Raw genomic sequence first — 20138 nt, 5'->3', positions numbered from 1 at the left:
ATTAGCTGTTATTATAACATATTTATAAGTAATTTACACCTATGAACACCTATGTACATATAACTAATGCCTAACTCATACTCTCACAACCTAAACTGAGGAAACACTCACCATCTTACCCCTTACACTTACACACGCCAAAGTTGTCAATTCGCCTTGGTATGTGTAGTGTGTATGTATGCCTCGGCTTTGTGCTTGTCATGTCTGCAATGGACCCATGTAGTCCTTGGCTCAATCCCAAATCTCAGAGTCCAAAGTCAGACATGAACCGTGGACTCAATGTGCTGAGGCTCATCAGACACAGTGCACGTTCCACAGCAGGGACACTCTCACTGGCACCTCATGCTTCCAAGTCATTATGATTGTACAAAGGCAGGAGAGGAACAGTGTGCACCTTGATATGAATGATAACCACAATTATTCAGTCTATGACTTCACCAATTGAGAGTCGCTAAGACACAGGTGCAAACTGCGACATTCTCACTAACATTGCCAACATGCGCCCTCTCTTTCAGATCTTCAAATGTTGGGGTACATTGTGTTCCTGCTTCTTGCCGTGAGGGCATCTGCGGTGTTCTGCCCTGACTGTGGTGAGTGCTGTTTGTCTGTCAGGTCAATATCATTGTCTGATGATTTGTACATGTACAGCTTTTAGTGCAAGAATAAAGTGAGGATCTACTGGGTGTATGTTTGTATTGTTAGTTTTGTGCAGCAAAAGCATTTGTCACCTCACGTCCTTTGCAGGGCACCAACAGAATTAGGACGAGTGCTCAATGACTCTAGGACAGTGAGGTAAAACACGCTGGTGTGACATAATATTGCATAACACATTATGACTTACCATAACAACATACCAAATAACAGAATAACATTCCATTATATTGCAACGACATAATATAACTTATTATAATACATAGGTATCTATATACATATTCACTGAAAAAAAACAAAGGTTAAAGTGATGTTATTGTTAGGTGAATATGTCAGTGACTTCCACCCCACCATGCAATGCATATAACCTCACATATTACATCACTGATGGCATAATTTATAACATCACACAAAGTCGTATGTTAAGAAGACATTGTCTAAATGAGACGATTTTGTCAAATAGCTCAAGGCTGATTAAAACACTTTAAAAAAAAAATTCTACCGTACCAAAAAAACTTGCTTGGAACATAGTGAACACAAATCGTCACCGTCATACAGTGTTGCTCTTCAATACAAAGATACAAACATATTTCAATCATCCCAGACACTTACACCAATTAGCTGGCCCAGGCTGAACAAAATCAGGTAGAAAACTACTATAGTATTTACCTGCCGATATGTAAACTATAAAACAAACTAACATACTCATTGGATGAGATCATCAATGATGTAATTTGAGATATCATCGGTGATGTCCTGAATGGTGTCTTAGAGCACGTCATGACTTATGTAATATGTGAGTTCATAAGCAGTGCATGATGGAGGGCACAAGTAATCAAGAATCTTTTATTCAGTTTCTTTACCACCAAAGTTACAAAACATCCATAAAACATATGACATCAATCATCATACTTCAGTCCAGTTCCAGTTCAAGAAGTCTTTATTCGATTAATTCATCATAAAAGACATAAATACAAAATACACAATAACATATATAAAATCAGTATTAAATCATCAGTCATTAATATGTTAAAAATCCTTAACTTTCATACAACTTGCTGTAGACTTAATATAAATTATGCTTATATTACAATTGTTGCCGATCAATAAATACAGAGATACTCCCACATGTCAAAACTGCCGATACAGTACCACAATTAAATATTAAGACTATCCCACAATCTAAAATGTGTAAAACGCATCTATACCATGTTATATCATAAAGGTAACATTGCACTGATATGAAAAGGTGCCATCATTAAGATTGAACCAATAGCTATTAAAGTTATCAATAGAACAGAGCCCAATGGCGGACTTTCCAATCTGTCCCTCACAATATTTTTTTTAGTTTTTTTGTGAATTATCCTGCGCACAATCACTCCGGCACCCGCTGTTGTACAGTGCCCCTGTTTTCCAGATCTTTAGTCATAAAGCAATAGGAGGTGTGTCAGGTGATGAAGTCAAGGCAGACGTAGTATTTTTTTAAAAACCTTTATTCATCTTCTTTTTTTAGGTCTCGCCTGTCGATGCGCATGCGCATCGAGCAAGCGAGACTATGGGGGCTTATCCACTCTTTGTCCAACTTGCAAGGAATCGTGGCGATTCCTTGCAGTGCCCGTGACTTTTAAGCTCAATGCGCATACGCATTGAGCTTAAAAGCGCGTGCACATCAGTTCCCTCATCCGCACGTCGCATTTCTCCTCCCCCCTCCCCTGCCCGCCGTGTCGCATTTCTCCTCCCCCCTCCCCTTATCTGTCTTCCCTTCGTCTGTTCCCTCTCCCCGCTCCGCCCCCTCCCCTGCCCGCCGTGTCGCATTTCTCCTCCCCCCTCCCCTTATCTGGCCTTCCCTCCGTCTGTTCCCTCTCCCCGCTCCGCCCCCTCCCCTGCCCGCCGTGTCGCATTTTTGTTTAAATTTGTAAAGCTCTCTGGCGCCCTGTTCGCGCAATGGGAAATTTCCTACACTGCCGTACTTACTTCTTACTTCTTAATCTTATTGTAATGCTCTGTCAAAATTAGGTATCTATTTGTTTCTGAATAGCACTCAACCCTGCGGCTTAAACTATTTCCTCGCGCTCCCAATTGAGTGAGTTGAGAGAACTGCGGCGCAGGCGACTGAAGTCAAATTAGCCCAGGATCACACAATTGGTTCAAGGCGGGAAGTTGGGATTAAAACGCGCTTTTCCCGGTTCAGCAGCCAACAATTTACCCACTAGACCATGTTTCATGTATGAGACAAATAGAATATGCTCCCGGTGGGCGCTGCACTGGCACGGGCTCAGCTCTTCATGATACAGGGCGCCCTGGAGATCTGAATGTTGATTGGCTGCCAGCGAGCTTCGCCTGGGGCTTGCTCGCGTTTATCTTCCTAATGCGCAGCCTAGCATTGGATACCCCATGTATCCCCATCTCCCCCGGGGCCTGCGACGTCCCTGCCAAACAACCATGTACAAAATAAATTATTCCACGCCACCCGGAGCCGGCCAGCCCTCAGGTAGCGCCGCTGCTGCTCCGCATGTAAGTGCCAACATCAAAGATTCCGAACGTTTAAGTTGACAATTTTTAGTTTGTTCAGCCTTGGGTCCCCCTGGGGGGTCCGGCGAGGTAATCAAATATAGATGACATGCTGAAGGACTCGTGCCGCACCGACTGCAGGCTCCGAGCTCTTCGGTGGACTGCGTTTGAATACTGGCTTCCACCAAGGAAGAGCCGTATGGACTTACAAAGGAACCAGGGCTTGTGGGCTAGCCGTGTCTCTCAAATTGTGGCAGGGCTGGGGCAGAGTCAGTCTCATTTGCAAAAGGCTCATGCGTGGCTTTCAGATCAGAGTCCACAGTTTAAAAAGAAAAGTCAGTCATAGTGCCAGTTTGTTGTGAAAAACGTCCTAAACATTTGTTTTTAATATCAGCCAGACCAAATGTGTGAACGCTCAGATACGGAGTGGCTAATTTGACACAAAACAGTGTATTGTGTGAGGTGAGCTCTTAATGTGAACAAACATTCCACTAGAGAAAAAAAAGAATTAGGAATCCCAGGCAGTCTCACTTTGCCTTTGCTTGTTGTTTGTCAGTATTGGCTTTGACAATGCTTCTGAAGCATTGGTAAAACCAATAGTGGTGAGCGGCCATGTTGAACTGATATTTTCTATACTTCCAAGAAGGCCATTTCATTGTGTGCCACATGAGGAAAAAAAAGATTATGAACCAATTCAGAGACTCCCCCTCACCCTCACTCACCCTCAACCCCTCACCCTAACTCACCCTCACCCTCACTCACCCTCAACACCTCACTCACCCTCACCCTCACTCACCCTCAACACCTCACCCTCAACCTCAACCACTCACCCTCACTCACCCTCACTCACCCTCACCCACCCTCACTCACCCTCACTCACCCTCACTCTCACTCACCCTCAACCCCTCACCCTCACTCACCCTCACTCACCCTCAACCCCTCACCCTCACTCACCCACCCTCACCCTCACCCTCACTCACCCTCACCCTCAACCCCTCACCCTCACACAGTGCAATAGGTCTCAGACCATTTCAGTTAGAGCTTTTAGAAATGTAGGCCATTTCATTGTGTGCCACAAGAGGAAAAAAAAGATTATGAACCAATTCAGAGACTCCCCCTCACCCTCACTCACCCTCAACCCCTCACCCTAACTCACCCTCACTCACCCTCAACACCTCACTCACCCTCACCCTCACTCACCCTCAACACCTCACCCTCAACCTCAACCACTCACCCTCACTCACCCTCACTCACCCTCACCCACCCTCACTCACCCTCACTCACCCTCACTCCCACTCACCCTCAACCCCTCACCCTCACTCACCCTCAACCCCTCACCCTCACTCACCCACCCTCACCCTCACCCTCACTCACCCTCAACCCCTCACCCTCACACAGTGCAATAGGTCTCAGACCATTTCAGTTAGAGCTTTTAGAAATGTTTATGGCTTTTTTTATTTGTAATTCTTTAGCATTGGCTACAGGAAACAAAAATGCTAAACATTTACAAAAAAAAACCATAAACAATTCTAAAAGCACTAACTCTAATGGTGCGAGACCTATTGCATTTCCAATGCTTTTCTCAAATGCAATTCCTTATTACAACAAAACAGCTCAGCCAATGCGTTTCATTCCCAGACGTGGGAACTTCGTCAGGGCTGAAAACCAATCAACATAAAAGCCTTATCAAAAAACATGTACACACTACACAAACCAAACGACATGTATAAATATAAAAGACATTATAACCCACACAGGACAAAAAAACGTTATTTTTCACTGTATATTGCTAGTCAAATGGCGGAAAGGATCCCCACCATACACCGGGCTCATTGCTTGCTGCATGCGGGCTGTACTGGCATCATCTTAAACCTGTGCTCATTGTATACAGGGATAATGGTGCTGTATGACCCATTTCAACAACGCTGTATAGGGACAATAAAAATCGAGGGGTAGAGCAGCTGCCTGCTGCAGGCTAGACATGGTATTGGGCCCACGCTTCCCAGGACATGGAGCAAACTGAAGCGTGGCTGAGGGCATGGCGGGGGCCACCTGACCACGGGACAGGACTGCTGGACTCCTCTCCTCTGATTGATGGGGTGGGGGCTGTGAATATTCTTTTCTGCCTCTCCGCTTGAAATCTTGCTCCCTGCCCTCACGCGGGCAGAGGTTGTACACCAGAGGAATGCGGACTAACTGCCCGGAAATGGTGTTGGAGACTTGCTGGCTATTTGGGTGAAGGTGCACCTGAAGTCTACGAGGCCTGGGATCGTCTGGTGCTGCACTGATCCCCGGGCCTGAGTAATCAACCTGCATCCACTGGATTCGGGATGCACCCTTAGGTGGTGTCTGGGACTGGCTGTGATATTGGGCGCTCTTGCAGTGCAGGCACACGCTTGCATCGCTGGCCCGGCTCCGTACCAATCCCTGGTGTTGTCGGAGCGAGGAGAAGTCTCAGCAGTGCTGGTGGGAGTGGTACGACGCGATTTGTGGGCACACACAGATTATGAGACCTGATCCTGGATCCCTATGGTGGAGGTGAGGAGGGTGGACCTAGGGCAGAGACACTAATCCTAGTGAGCCCAGTGGACCAAGGGCCTCAGCTGTGAAGGGACAGCGTAGGTCAATCAAACGACCAATAAAGGAAAGTAAGTGAATGAGGCGATTGCCCCAGCTCCAGAACTACACTCTGAGCACGCGCATTTCTGCCAGTGGCAGCGATTAGGCCTGAAGGCAACGAGACGTCCCTGGCTTAGAGAGACTTCAGCAGGTAGGTGCCTGCAACTGGGACAGAAGGCCCAAACAGACTGATCAGGTACAAAATGGAGTCTTAATTGAAATAAAAAGTTGCTGTGATGAATTCTATGAACCCTACTGTAGCCTAGCAGGCTAGGCTACAATATTATGGGGTGCAGAAGGCCTAAAGGACATAAATTCAACTAACCAATAGTGTGCGGTCACACATAGGGCGGCAGTGGCCCCCAATTCTGCTACTTCTCCTGCAGGTGACTCAGAGCCTCTACCTCATTAAGAATGTCTGTACACGTGGTCAATAAAGGATGTCAAAAGGGAATAAGGCCAACCTCTCCCACGTAGAATGATAATGCTGGCCGGTCATCCGCCTCCCTCCGATGTTTGGAGGAGAGCTGCACTATGGGCAAAGATCACCTACAAGGGGGGCTCAGCAGTCAAAAATAGACCACTAAACGGCGCAGGGGACCCCTCAGAGAGCTGATCAGATACAATTGGTGAAGACTGAGGCTAACGCAGATCTACCTGAGCCTACAGGGGCACAGATTCTTACAGCAATTGCAGACTCTAGCACGACTGTCCAGGCAAAAATAGATGCAGTATCAACAGATGTTGAATTGTTGCATGCTGACCTTCGCACTGCCACAGACCGCTCATTGGCCATGGAGCAGAAGGTCAGTGATATACAGACCAAAATTGCTTCACTAAAGGCAACTGTGACTGAACTCTCATGCAAGACAGTAGCTCTGGAGCACTGGGTCGAAGATGCTGAGGGACGCTCCCGCAGATAGAATATGCGCTTCGTAGGATTCCCCGAGGGTGTGGAGGGGAAATAGCCAGAAACCCTTTTGGAGAAATTGGTCAAGGAGGCACTCACCACAGCAGAGCTCTCCTCCTATTGTGGAGCGGGCACACCAGGCACTTATGGTGCTGCAGCCGTCGGGGGCTCAACCCAGGACTCTAATAACAAAAATCTTAAACTTTAACAACAGAGATTGCATTCTTAACATGGCCAGACTTGAAGGAGACCCTGCCTTCAGTAATCAAAAGATCTGTATATTACCAGATTAGACTCATTTGGTTGAGCAGCAGAGAGCATCCTTTATCGGAGTGAAACATAAGATGCGAGCCATGAATCTAAAATATATGCTCCTTTACCCTGCAAAGCTGAAGGTTCTACATACGGATCATATGTACTTTTTTATGACCCTGGATGCAGCTTGTGCTTGGTTGGAGGTACGTGGTGATGTGTGGTTGCCGCAGAGGGGGAGAGAGGCGGGGAGATCCACAGCCAAGCCCAGAGGAGGAAAAAATGGCAGCCATCGCAGGAAGTTCCAGAAACCCTCCAGATCCACACAACGGGTAGTGGTACATGGGGATGACTCCTTGGAGCTAGAAAGAGAAGGTTCTAGTGCCGAAGGCAGTAGGTCTTCCTGAATAGACCAACTGGCGCAACAGGCTGAATGAGAGACCACTCAGGCACCGGTGGAGGATGTAACGGCCACAGGTTCAGAGACCAGTACTGGAGACATTGCAGAAGATACCCCGCAGATGGGACATTCCTGAATGAATCAAGGGTGATCTAGAATTGACAGAAAATTGTCTACACATGGAAATTGTGCCATGGACATGATACCCCCCTCAAATGATGTGCTGTGTCACACAATGCTTCCCAACTATACCTTAACACATGGAGCGCTGACCTGGTACAGATATAGAGATTAACGGGCGGGCTATGCCTTCGCCTTCGCTTTATCTTCCTTTACTCCTTCTGCTCTCCTTTTTCTTTGTCTAGTTTCCTCTTAGTTATCTTGTAGTATTGTTTTTCAATTCTTTATTTTTTGTTCTGGTAATAGATATGATTTTCTGAGTGCGTTGTGTTCATAGGTGAGTGGAGGGGTTTGAGTGAAGACCGGGGTTGGGGTGGTGCACCTGTTGGACGCAGTTTGTGTCTGGGGGGTGCCGTCTCCGGCCTTCATAACAGGCACATATCGGATGATTGCATGAGGTAAGAGTACTATTAAGACGAAAGTTGTGCAACGTATGAGGAGATTATGTGTATTATTAATGTTTTCTTAAGGCGAGTTAATGATATCTTGGACGGTGTTTGTTTATTGATAGTGTATAAGGGCGGGAGGTGGGAGTCTGAAGATCATGTGGGGATGCACGTTTTGTTCTTACAGTGTCTACCCGGGGATGGGGTTGGTTTGAATGTTCTGTTTATAGTTCTCTCTAGCAGCATTGAGGGCAGTACACAGGGCTGGATGACATGGGACATTGCAAAATTATAACATGGAATGTGAGGGGGCTAAATTTGTTTGTAAAGCGCTATAGAGTACAAGCATATCTTCAGCGGCAGAGCGCCCATATCACTATGCGACAGCAAAAACACACAAGAAATGGTGAGGGCAGTTGGTCGCATCTACCTACTCTACTTATGCTAGGGAGTGGCAATCTGGGTGACCCCACATGTTCCATTCGCATTACGCAACTATTTGGCAGACATGGGGGGCAGATATGTAATTGTGTATGGAGAGCAGGGTGGTGGTATGTATAGTAAATATTTATGTTCCCAACACAGATGATGGTGATTTCTTTGGTGCCATGGTGAGTCTGCGCCTTCCATATATTGGGAACACTATAATATGGGCTGGTGATTTTAATTGTGTGTTGGATGGCTTATTAGATAGATAGCTGCCAAAACAACATACTAAACCCCACACGTTGAACTCCTTGAGTGAGGTGATGAGTAGGTTAAACTTTGTGGATGTATGGCGCTAAACAAACATCGGTGACCGAGGCTATAGTTGTTATACACTGGCCAGTGAGGTGTATAGCATACTTAACCATTTTCTGCTCTCTCTGGAGGCATGTGGTGCTGTAGTATGGACTACGATGAAAAGGATGACAGTCAGGCACACGTGGTATACTGACCACACAGAGAGAGGAGGTGACTCCGGTGCTCGCTGCTTCAGAGCCCCGCAGAGAGTCAGGGCAAAATGAACTGTTCAATAAACACGGAGCCGCTCATTAAAGTTTTATGGATCTTTTCAGAAACTATGAAATGAGAACTGCAAAAGACATGTCTAAGCTATAGATGCACTGATTGTAGTGAGGGAGCCCTCAATTCTGCTTATCTGTCACCGGTGTTCTCTACTGCCACTAGCTGTCACTCGGGGAGAACCGGGGATGAGAAATTAAATTACCCAGCATCCCGTGCGGCTCTCCACGCCGCGTCCTGCAACAAGCGTGCCAGGAGGTGCTTAAAAGGGGCACAGGGCTCCTGCAGTGCCCGTCCTTGCCCATCATCGACCAAAAGAGGCCGGCAAGGGCGACGGCTTTTGGCTTTTTTGCAGTGACATTAGTGATTGAAGGTACTGTGCTCCTGTTTTGACAACACTAAGCGCATCCTACATTTAATCGACAAAGCCCACTTCCAACAATCAAATTCCTCTCTCCTGGCCATCGACGCTGAGAAGGCGTTCGACCGCGTCGACTGGGGCTTTCCCGAGAGGGTCTTGAAACACTTTGGGGTTGGGGAACACTTTCGACCGTGGGTTGCAAGCTGCTGCCATCATCCACAAGCGCGGATCCGTATCAACGGACTGAGCTCACGCCCCTTCGAAATCCAAAGGGGTACCAGGCAGGCATGCCCACTTTCACCCCTCCTATTCGCGCTCTACATCAAGCCGCTAGCACAAAGGGTTTCTTAATAACCCGAATATCCACGGCATAACCTTCAGCGGGGAGCCACACCCAATCGGCCTTTATGCTGATGATATTCTGGCGGTGCTTGACAGTCCTAGATGTTCAGTGCCGGCCTTTCTAGAGCAGGTGGAGACTTTTGCCACAGTGTCAGGCCTCAAAGTGAATCGGGGGAAGTCAATGATACTACCTCTTGGTAAAAATGCCGACATACAACACGGCCCACTCGCTTATGGAGGGGGATTACTAGTCCAAAAATAACTTCCCTACTTAGGTATTACCCTCACGCCATCCACGGAACAAGCGGTGGCCCTAAACTATACCAAAGTAACTCAGCAGCTCCATAGTCATCATAGAGGATGACGGCAACAACCTTTGTCGCTGCTAGGGAGGATTGCTGCTGTGAAAATGTCAGCACTCCCCAAGATACTGTATATCTTTCAGACTATCCCAGTATCACCCCCAGCCGGGACTATCAAGATGCTGCAGGAGGCAGTTCAGCAATTTATCTGGGCGGGGAAGCGACCACGAATGAACAGACAGCTAGTTTCTCGGGGATTGACGAGGGGGGCCTAGGGATTCCCAACCTGCATCAATACTTTCAAGCGACACAGCTGCGATATTTGGTGGAATGGTACAGGCCTGAATCACAGAAGGGCTATGGACCAGACTCTCTTATGGGAAATACCGTTCCTCCGCCACACTCACAGACCATGCTACCTACAGGAATCACCTACAACATGCACACTACTAGGGGTGTGGGACTTGGTGGCTCGTAGGCGGGGCCTCACTACATTCCCTCTCCGCTAACTCTTCTATTAGACCATCCCGACTTCCTTCCAGGCACTGACCCCCACATGTTTATGCAATGGCGAGGCTCCAAATACAGGTCAGCAGGGTACCTTTTTGACTTAGAAGGAGTCATATTTTTTTCTTCACTGTCACAGTTCTACGATATCGGATCACCACAGCTCTTCCAATATTTTCGACTCCGGCACTGGCTTACGCAGCCCGAGATCAATCCCTTTGTCGGCAGGAGAATGACGGGCTTTGAAAAGTGGCTCGTTACAAAAGAATCGGACCGTGGTTTGATTACAGATCTCTATAAGATGCTTTCTCCCCCCTCTGAGGTACTCCGTTCAGCTGGCCAGAGGCATTGGGAAGGGGAATTGAGAAGAACACTCATGACCCGGGAGGGGCAGTCAATTTACTACAGGGCCAACCACACGGCTGGAAACACGGAGGGGAGAGAGACAGCTGTGAAACTGGCCACATATTGGTACTTAACCCCGGGCAGATTACATAGAGGCAACCCATCTCAGAGCCCGACCTGTTGGAGGGGGTGTGGTGAACTGGGCACTCTGATGCATCTTCTGTGGGACTGCATAGAGGTTAAAGCCTACTGGACGTCGGTCCTCAACGACATAGACATATCCCTTGACACTGAAATCCCGCGTTTCCCGGCTTACACGATTCTGGGGCTCCCGAACACACTCACATTTCCACTGAAATCCATTAGAGGGTGGCAAATGGGTCAGGCAGTTTAGGCGGCCTCTCAACACATTCTGTCTCTCTGGGGGTCTACTACACGACCCAAGCACCCGAACTGGTTACACAAACTCTGGTCCGCACTGGGGATGGAACGTATCCAAGCCACACTCACACAGACCACAGCCACATTACACACGACCTGGCACCCACTGTATGGGCGAAATTTGTGAATTTGCGGTCCGCGAATTCGTGCAAAAGCCAATTCGCGATCCGCAAAATTTGCAAATTCGTGCAAATTTGTGGATTTTTTTTGCATGTTCGCGGGGTTTTTTGTGTATTCACGGGCCGCTTGCAGCGAACCAACCGCGAAGTTACCCATGCGGTCAAACATGGGCGCGGCCATCTTGTGCGCATTGTGTATTTCTGTTTCTGGGCGCTATTGGCAATCTCTCGTTGTGTGCGGCGCGGTATTACGAGTTTGCGCGTGTTTTTGCGTACTCGCAGGGAAAATAGCGCGCAAACTTACCCATGCGGTCCTCAATGGGCGCGGCCATCTTGTTTTTCATTCATTGCTATGGTTCTGGGCATGCTTTTCCTATCCAGCTTAAATCTTTTCCATCCTTTGTTTGTTTAAAGTTTTTTTAATCTTTTTTACTTATTATCTATCCCTCTATTTTTCTAGATCTATATTTGTGTTTTCTTCTACTTTTGGTTACTTTACAAATACTTTTTTGCCTCTTCTTTTATTTACTTTTTCCCTATTCCCTTTCCTATTTATTATTTCCATTCCTGTTCAGCATCATGGCAAAGGGAGCCGGGAAGGAGAAGGGAAAGGGTCCCGCACCCCGTACCCGGCTCCCATGCGGGCGATTGCGGGGGAGCAAGTCACAGCCCGGGAGATCTTCAGCGCGGAGGAGGTGGCCGCACTGGTTTATTATGTGCAGCGCCGCCTCCTCAAGACCATCACAACAGGCGGCAGGATCGCTAGCGGGTACGGGCTCCGGGAGCATCGGAAGCTGTGGGAGAAGGTGTGCCGGGCCATGTATAAACACTATTGGGTCCGGCGCACCTACAACTAGGCCACGCACCGGTGGTCTGACCTCCTGGACCGTGAAGACGACCTGCTCAACCTGCTAGTCGTCGATATCCCCGGGCTTGGTGCGTAGTAGTAGCTATTTAATCACTACTCTGTTTTCTCTTGCTCTATGTGTAATCATATTGCAAATTTTTGTTTTTTCCGAAGAGCAATAATGCTGCCGATTGTTGGTAAATTATGTTTCTAAATGTTCTGTGATTGCATTTCAGGTGCACTGCTCCCCTGCTCAGTGGCGGTGCTACTATGCTTATTTGTTTTCGATTTTTTGTGCTCATTTCATTGGCCTGAGTAATTATATATGAGTGTACTTTACAGAACTGCGTAATGCTAGACACTAAGGGGCAGATTTACAATTACTGGCGCATCCCTGCAAATTAGCAGGCATGCGACAGTAATTGTGTGCCACGGCTCCACCACCCATGGTACGCCGCATTTACAATGCGGCGCCCCATGCATCTGTGCCCTAAAGGCAGCGCATTGCTGGAGTTGCATCGCAACCACGACGCAGCTCCAGCAATGCTCTGGGGTGCCCTATCTCCCCAATGCTGCGTCAAGCCGTATGTCTGCTTCAAGCAGGCGCAGGGTTTTGAGTGACGCAGCATTGGCCTAAAAGTGACTGAGTGAAATCTTGTAGATTTGACTCAGCCACTTTTAGGATGCGTTCCTGCGCAGGAACGCACTCCCTTGCTCCGGAACGCCCCCTGATGGTGCAGGGCTTTACAACGTGATGCATCTTCCAGATGCGTCACGTTGTTAATATACCCCGCACCATGGCGCCTCTTTTGCGCTGCCACTGCGTCACAAAAGTCACGCAACGACGAAGCAAAAGAGCCGCAAGCGACTTGTAAATCTGCCCCTAGAGACTCAAGTCCAGTTGTACAGCTGCCACTAAGAAGAGATTGTGGTGGTGGATTGATAGTTTGAGTATTTTAATGACTGGTTATGTAGTAGTAAACTTACTTTTTAGTGTTCTCACTGGTCTGCAATCACGATGGACTTTGTTTGTCACTCCGCGTGCTGCGGAGTGCTGCCTGCCAGTCCTAGTCGAACCTTTTTGTAGTTGGTTTAGTGAGTTACATAACTTTCCAAGTCGACGGTCTGCGAATCCAGTAATACTAATATCCTAGTAGATCACATAAGATAGGTCAATAAATGTAGTGCAATTGTTGTCTATTTGCTATTTCCCAGAAATAATTTTTTATTGTTCTTTTGAAATGTTTGATTTGGTTGACAAGAATCATCCATGTTTGGGTATTTCTTTCATGTTGTACATCAGCTGCCCCCAGGGGCAAGAGGACAGAGTGGGAGGTAGCGGCGCCGGTGGAGCAGGAATAGGAAGGCCAGGATCGGTCCGGCGAGGGCTCCTCTGCTGGCCCCAGTAAGTATTCACGTTATTATTAATAATTATACTTCCCTATCTTTTAGAGTACCTATTTTTTACTACCGTTCCTCATTCGATTTTTTCTAAATCGTCTTTGATCTTCTTGCAGACTGTTTCTAAATTCTTATCCTGCCTCTACTATAACTCCCTGTGGTACTACTAGATTATTATTATTAGTCTGTCTGTGTAGCTAACTAAGCTTGCACAGTTGGCAAAAGGTGTTAAACGAAAAACTCCCCTTCTATTCAGCAATAGCTCTATGCACTGAGTGCAGTCCTCTGGGTTGTCATAATGTCTTTTGAAGTCTTCTAAATGTTTATGCTTTGACAATTCCCAACAATAAAATGTCAATGACCACCAGGAAAGAATAAGATACTAGTTTACTTTTTGATTTGATAGGAGGACAATCCATACTACTATTGTTGCAGGGACAATTCTGCACAAACAGAACTATGGACACTAAATAGTGCATTGTTTATCAATTATAATAGGCGTAGTTAGACTTTCCACATACCTCACTCATAACAGAATTTGAACCCCCAATGTCCTTACTGACTAGCTAGTGTGACAGAGCCATTTAGCTCCCTAATGCATCGATGATTGATCCCCAATGATGATTATCCAACCCAGGACAGAAGACTACAGAGTCAGAGTCCAGAACTGTCAGAGCCACGGACTCATGCTTGCAAATTGCAAACCCTTTCGCTCACTCACTCATGACTAAAACCCCACAGAGTCTATGTAAGTTTTAAAGCTTTATTAAAAGTAAAAACATTTATTAAAATCAAGTTCATCATACAACATAAACGGTGGAGTGAAAATGGAAAAGTGCTTAGTGATTTCACACAATAATTGTGGGCAAGCCCTCGCCTGGTTGGAACTTCAAATCTTCTTTGTGGTGCTGAATCGTTGCTGACTCCGTCCTAGTGATAATGATCTGATCTTGCTTTGTTCTTAGAAGGGAAGCTTCTGTCTGTTATGAGAAAAACGGTGCGTATTAAAAAAAGAAGCATTCATCAGTTGTCCCAAAAAGTGTAGCAAGACAACACCCTTCCCTGAAAATAGGGCAATTTTTAGTTTTGACTAGACAGTCACAAATTATTAAATTTTTTGTGTAGTCCTAGTGACATTTTTTCATCCCTAGACAAAATACTAGGGAGTGGTGTATATGGCATCTAAGAATCTGAAATGTATTTTCTAGGCGGAACATCGGCACAACCATCCACCGGTGCCGGGGTCAGCGCGGAGGTGGGCACTTCTGGGGCGGAGGCGCTGCAACAGCTAGAGGAAACTGCTGTGGGGATGCCACGGTAGTGGCGGACAGTGGTAAGCTATTATATTCCTTACTTATTGAGATCGCAGACTGCAGAGTGTGCTCTCTGCACGGGTGTAGTATATGTTGTACAGTACAAGTATACTATACTGTTAAGAAGACTTACAAATTTAGAACTAAGTTTTTATCAACCAGGTAGTAGCCTCCTCTAAATTGACTTCAACTCAGCTGTGAAAGTTTTTTCGAGAATCCAAGTCAGATCAGAGATGTACTTAATGGATGGGATGAACGAAAAGGGAAATAAGGGTGTAAGTAAGTGTGGAAGAACGAGCGAGTTAAAAGTAATGATGACTGGCAAAGAATAAAACGTGTTTTTGAATGCTGCCCGAGGTGGCTGGGAATATGATGCATGGCCGGTTGAAGGATGAAGCAAGGATGGGTGAAAGGAGAAAGGGAAGAGGACTGCCTGGGTGGGTGAAACAGAAACTGTATGTGTGCACAATATATCCTTTGGTTGAAATTCAAATGCAAGTCAAGCACAGATGCATGGCTTGGCGTTTCTAAAATAAAATAAAAATGTTGTTTTCCCGTGAGAAAAAGTAAGGTTTGTCCAGTTGAGACATTAAAAGAATGATTGACATTTACTTTGAATGGATGGATGCCTGGATCATGGTACTATCTGACTCATAGATAGTATATGTGTATGTAGAGAGAGTAGACGGTCACTGGATGAACTAAGTGTTACTTTGAAGAGCATGTAACACCGCACCCGCACGTCCGTTCCAGTGTAGGAAAGGCAAGGAAAAGAAGTTGTAATTTTTCCGAATACTACCATGAATAGTAGCAGTAGTTTGTATTGCAAGCACAGCATATATCCGGCGATTACGGGGGCCACTCACTACCTCTGTTAATAATTTTAGTACAACTCTGTTATTCATGTGTGGCCTATCAGTGTTCACTCAATAAAAAACAAAGCACCTAAAGTCATCCCATATGTAATCAAATACATATCCTGTGAAGGGATAGATAATCATATTATTTATCTTCTTCGTTTTCCTTTTCTAGTAGTCATTGGCACTGTAGGGTGAAAGTTAAATTAAAGAAGCAGTAGCCATTGTAACAGAGTATTCTCAGCGCCACCCGTAATAGAAAAGTAAGAGCTTCACCACCTGCATGTACTGGACTGGCACAGTAACGCAAGCCTGTGTCATCATAGCGTGCGTCTGTTTTTCTCGGGTACAAGTTGACTGCGCTGGCATTATGCTGGCTTCCAGAAGTTTACGTACCAATTTTGCTAAACAAGAGAGAAGAAGAAGAAGAAGACTGGTGTACTTTCATAGTCGACTCTAATGTAGTGAGTCCATAGTGCTCGTACAATTGATTCCTGAAACTCCCACTAATGTTAGAGCAAGGCTGAAGAAGTGGGAGGTTAGATAGATACAGGCCACAAATGCTATGTACTGCGCTTGCAAGTTGCTAGTTCTACTGTGACACAACTTTCTGCTGAATTATTTTGTTTTAATCTTAAAGAGCATTGGTTACAGACTATGTTTTTCTTTCTTCATATAGATGGTCCTTCAAAACTGTCACTGAAGGAGCTGGCTAGACGGGCCGGCAACAGAAACTGGAGGCGACTGTCACCGAATATCGGTGGCTGGTGGCCCAGGAGGAGGAGGACACGCAGGCGACCTCCACAACATCCGCAGCGCCAGCTGCATCATCCTCCGCGCTCCCTGGGTCAGCCAGTCAGCACCGGCCTCCAGCGGTACGGAGCCGTGGCACCACAGCCACCACCACCGCCAAACAAACAAAAAATCAGCTTCCCCCCACAGCAGGTGCAAGGCACTCGTGCACAGCCTAACCCTCAGGGTGTCCTACCTTGAGCAGGAGCAGAAGAAAATGAAAATCCTGCTCCAGAACCTCCGCAAGGAGCATGACCACCTGGCCCAAAAAGTACACCGCTGGCGGCATTAGAGGAGAAGAGACTGTCCCTTGCCCCTTTTTTAAAGACTTTTGGGGGGTGGGAATTGGAAGTTGGGTTTTTTGGACTTTGGGGTCTTTTTATTTCACGGACATTCTTTGGGGTTAGGTAGGGGGGGTGGGTCGGGTCTTGCGGGATAGTTTATTTTTGTTAGGGATATAAATAATCATTACTTTCAACTTAAACATAGCATACGTGTTTTTACTGCAGTTGAGGCTGGAGGGGGTGGGGGGGGTTTAACTGTAAGTTTGTTTTCCTGAAACTTAAGTGGCTTCTTGATTCAAATTGTGTAAGTAATTGCCCAAATGTTTACAAAAGTAAGTGCATCTCACAGAGTTAGTGAATTTAATTGTCCTAGGACTTTACTAGTACAACCGTCAGTCTCTCATCTCTCCTACTACTCCATTATTCATCCTCCCCCAAACACTTATCTTACCAGTAATTCATGTTTGAAAATAGGGCTAGGCACAGGGCTGGCTGCATGGCATATGGCGATTAAGGTTGGCAATCCTGGGCAGATTAAATGGAATCATTGCGGTGGTACTAGTGGTGGTACACAGTGGCAGTTGCAGCATATGAAAAAAAAGAACATGAAACCTTGATTGGCCTGAGCGGAGCATTAGAACGGTACGATAGCTACTATAGCACGTGACAGTACACTAGAACAGTGCCATAATGTAGCCTTACAAATACTAAAGTATTGAAAGTATAACTACTACTTGCGTGGAATTTGACATTGGCTACTACTACAAGAAATAGTACTGAAGGTGAAGGACACAGCAGCGTAATCATTTGCCACGTGTAGGAGGAGGATGTTCTTCATGATCAATCCAGTTGATGGCGCCCAAGAAAAGCTGCTTTGATTTGCCAATAGTCATGGGTCTGTGTCAAGCTGAGTAAGAATATATCCTCAGATTCCTTCACCAGCCTTGAAATGTAATTCATTTTCAGTTGCTATGACCTTATCCTCCCCAGCAAGTGTGTGGAATTATTGCTGTTATTTACTCGCACATCAATGAAAACCACACAGCCCAAGGAAAGAGGGTAGGGTTTGGAAATTGGATGGGAATGGGATTTTTGGGAAAGTTTTGTTGACAGAGGAAAAACAAGTACAGCATGGACAAACAACAAATGAAGATAAACAAATCTTTGGATACGAAGATATCCATAAATATTTTAAGGGACATAAAGGAAGTGCATGCACTACTGCAGGCATGAAGTTGATTGCTAAATGTATGGTTAGGTTACTTAAACTAAGTAGTACTTTCTAATGAATGAAAGACTGCGACAGTACAGGGCTGCAGTAATTATGCGTTTTCACTTGCCTATCTCTGCACTCATAGAAACACTTTGTTCATTAAATTAGTTTGAAAAATAGCAAAGTAAAACAATACAATGGCTGGAGGGATGAATTTAGAAGCAGAGAGCGAAGAAATGCAGAGTCACACTCATAGAAATTCACTGCAATAACATTACTTAAAAGATAAGTAGAAATGAATGGATACTGTTACTGTATGTTGTTGTACTTGTCCTGTTGAATTTGAGAAGTTGCATGCATCCAGCCATTCCTCTTATTTGGGGTACTCCTCCGTTCCATTGACGCTCCGTCGATCAATGTTGGTGACCAGAAGACACCCTGTCCACTGCCTGCCTGGCGGTAGCCTGACTTCATCCTTTTTTCCATTGCACAGGGTGAAAGCCGCCTTGTAAATGTTGATGGAAAAACAGGAAGTGATATTAAAACACCACTGAGAAAAAAATATAAGGTATGTTCGCTGTGTAGTGCAAAAAGTCACACTTTCAGTTTCCGATTTTCTCCAAACCACTTTTATCCAGTATTAGACCCCCAGACCCATCAACCCAGGCGGAAACAAGATTAACACCCCCAAACAGCCGAAAAGCAAAACCGCAAAATGTGAGACTTAGAATAATTTAACCCTCAATCCCAAATCACTCTGTGCGCGCTCTGCAGCTAGGCCCTAACTCCCCTTTGCCAGAATGGATTTTCTTCAATCCACTTGCAATCAAAAGTATCCATACCCAGCGTTGCTCCAAGACCCCACAACCCCCCCTCAAACACCAGGAACCCCCCAAACAGCCCCCTGAAAACGCTAAAGTGAGCGAAATGTCTGAAAATGGAAAAACTTTTTCACCTCTGATTTTCTCCAAACCACTTTTATTCGGTATTAGATCTTCCCAGCAATGCCCCCAGACCTGTCAACCAGGGCGAAAACAAGTTTAACACCCCCAAACAGCCAAAAAGCAAAACCGCAAAAAGTGAGACAGTAAATTTCGGGCCTACCTGGAATTCAGTACAAATGCGCTCTGCAGCTAGGCCCTAACTCCCATTTCCACCATGGATTTCCTGAAAAACAAATGCAATCAACATTAGACTGTGCCAGCAGTGCTTCCAGACCCCCAAACCCACCGATAAAAACCTAGAAGCCCCCCAAACAGCACCCCAAAGACAGGCAAGTGAGCAAAAATGCAAAGACTTTTTCACCTTCGATTTTCTCCAAACCACTTTTATCCGGTATTAGACCTTCCCAGCAATGCCCCCAGACCCGTCAACCCAGGAGGAAACAAGTGTAACACCCCCAAACTGCCAAAAAGCGAAACCGCAAAAAGTGAGACTTTGAATAATTTAGCCCTCAATCCCAAATCACTCCGTGTGCGCTCTGCAGCGATGCCCTAACTCACCTTTGCCACCATGGATTTTCTCCAAACCACTTGCAATCAAAACTATCCATACCCAGCGTTGCTCCAAGACCCCACCCCCCCCCCCCCCCAAACACCAGGAACCCCCCCCAAGCAGGCCCCCGAAAACACAAAAGTGAGCAAAAACTCTGGAAAGTGAAAAACTTTCCCACCATGGATTTTCTCCAAAACACTTTTATCCGGTATTAGACCTTCCCAGCAATGCCACCAGACCCCTGCAGCCACCTGCAAAAAAGCAGAACACCCCCAAACAGGCAAAAAGCAAAAATGGGCCTACCTTCAATTCAGTCCAAATACGCTTTGCAGCTAGGCCCTAACTCCCCTTTTCCACCATGATTTTCTGAAAAACAAATGCAATCAAAATTAGACTGTGCCAGCAGTGCTCCCAGACCCCAAAACCCACCCCCAATAACCTAGAAGCCCTCCACACAACACCCCAAAAACAGGCAAGTGAGCAAAAACGGAAAAACTTTTTCACCATGGATTTGGTCCAAAACACTTGATTCCGATATTAGACCTTCCGAGCTATGCCACCAGACCCCTGCAGCCACCCTCAAAAAAGCAGAACACCCCTAAACAG

At 46.2% G+C, this 20138-nt stretch overlaps 1 protein-coding gene across 1 annotated transcript in view; it reads left to right on the top strand.

Moving 5' to 3' along the window:
• The first annotated feature begins 523 nt into the window (after window positions 1-523).
• LOC147678936 (CD5 antigen-like) overlaps window positions 524-20138 on the top strand; it is a 385256-nt gene continuing 365641 nt past the window's right edge. The window contains exon 1 of the mRNA XM_086944699.1: window positions 524-590. Coding sequence (XP_086800825.1) covers window positions 524-590 — 67 coding nt within the window. The remainder of the gene's footprint in view (window positions 591-20138) is intronic.

The sequence above is a fragment of the Lissotriton vulgaris genome, chromosome 11 (genome assembly GCF_964263255.1).
Source record: "Lissotriton vulgaris chromosome 11, aLisVul1.2, whole genome shotgun sequence".
NCBI classification, from domain to species: Eukaryota; Metazoa; Chordata; class Amphibia; order Caudata; family Salamandridae; genus Lissotriton; species Lissotriton vulgaris.
The sequence above is the reverse complement of the archived record's forward strand: the minus strand, read 5'-3'. Positions and strand labels throughout refer to the sequence as shown.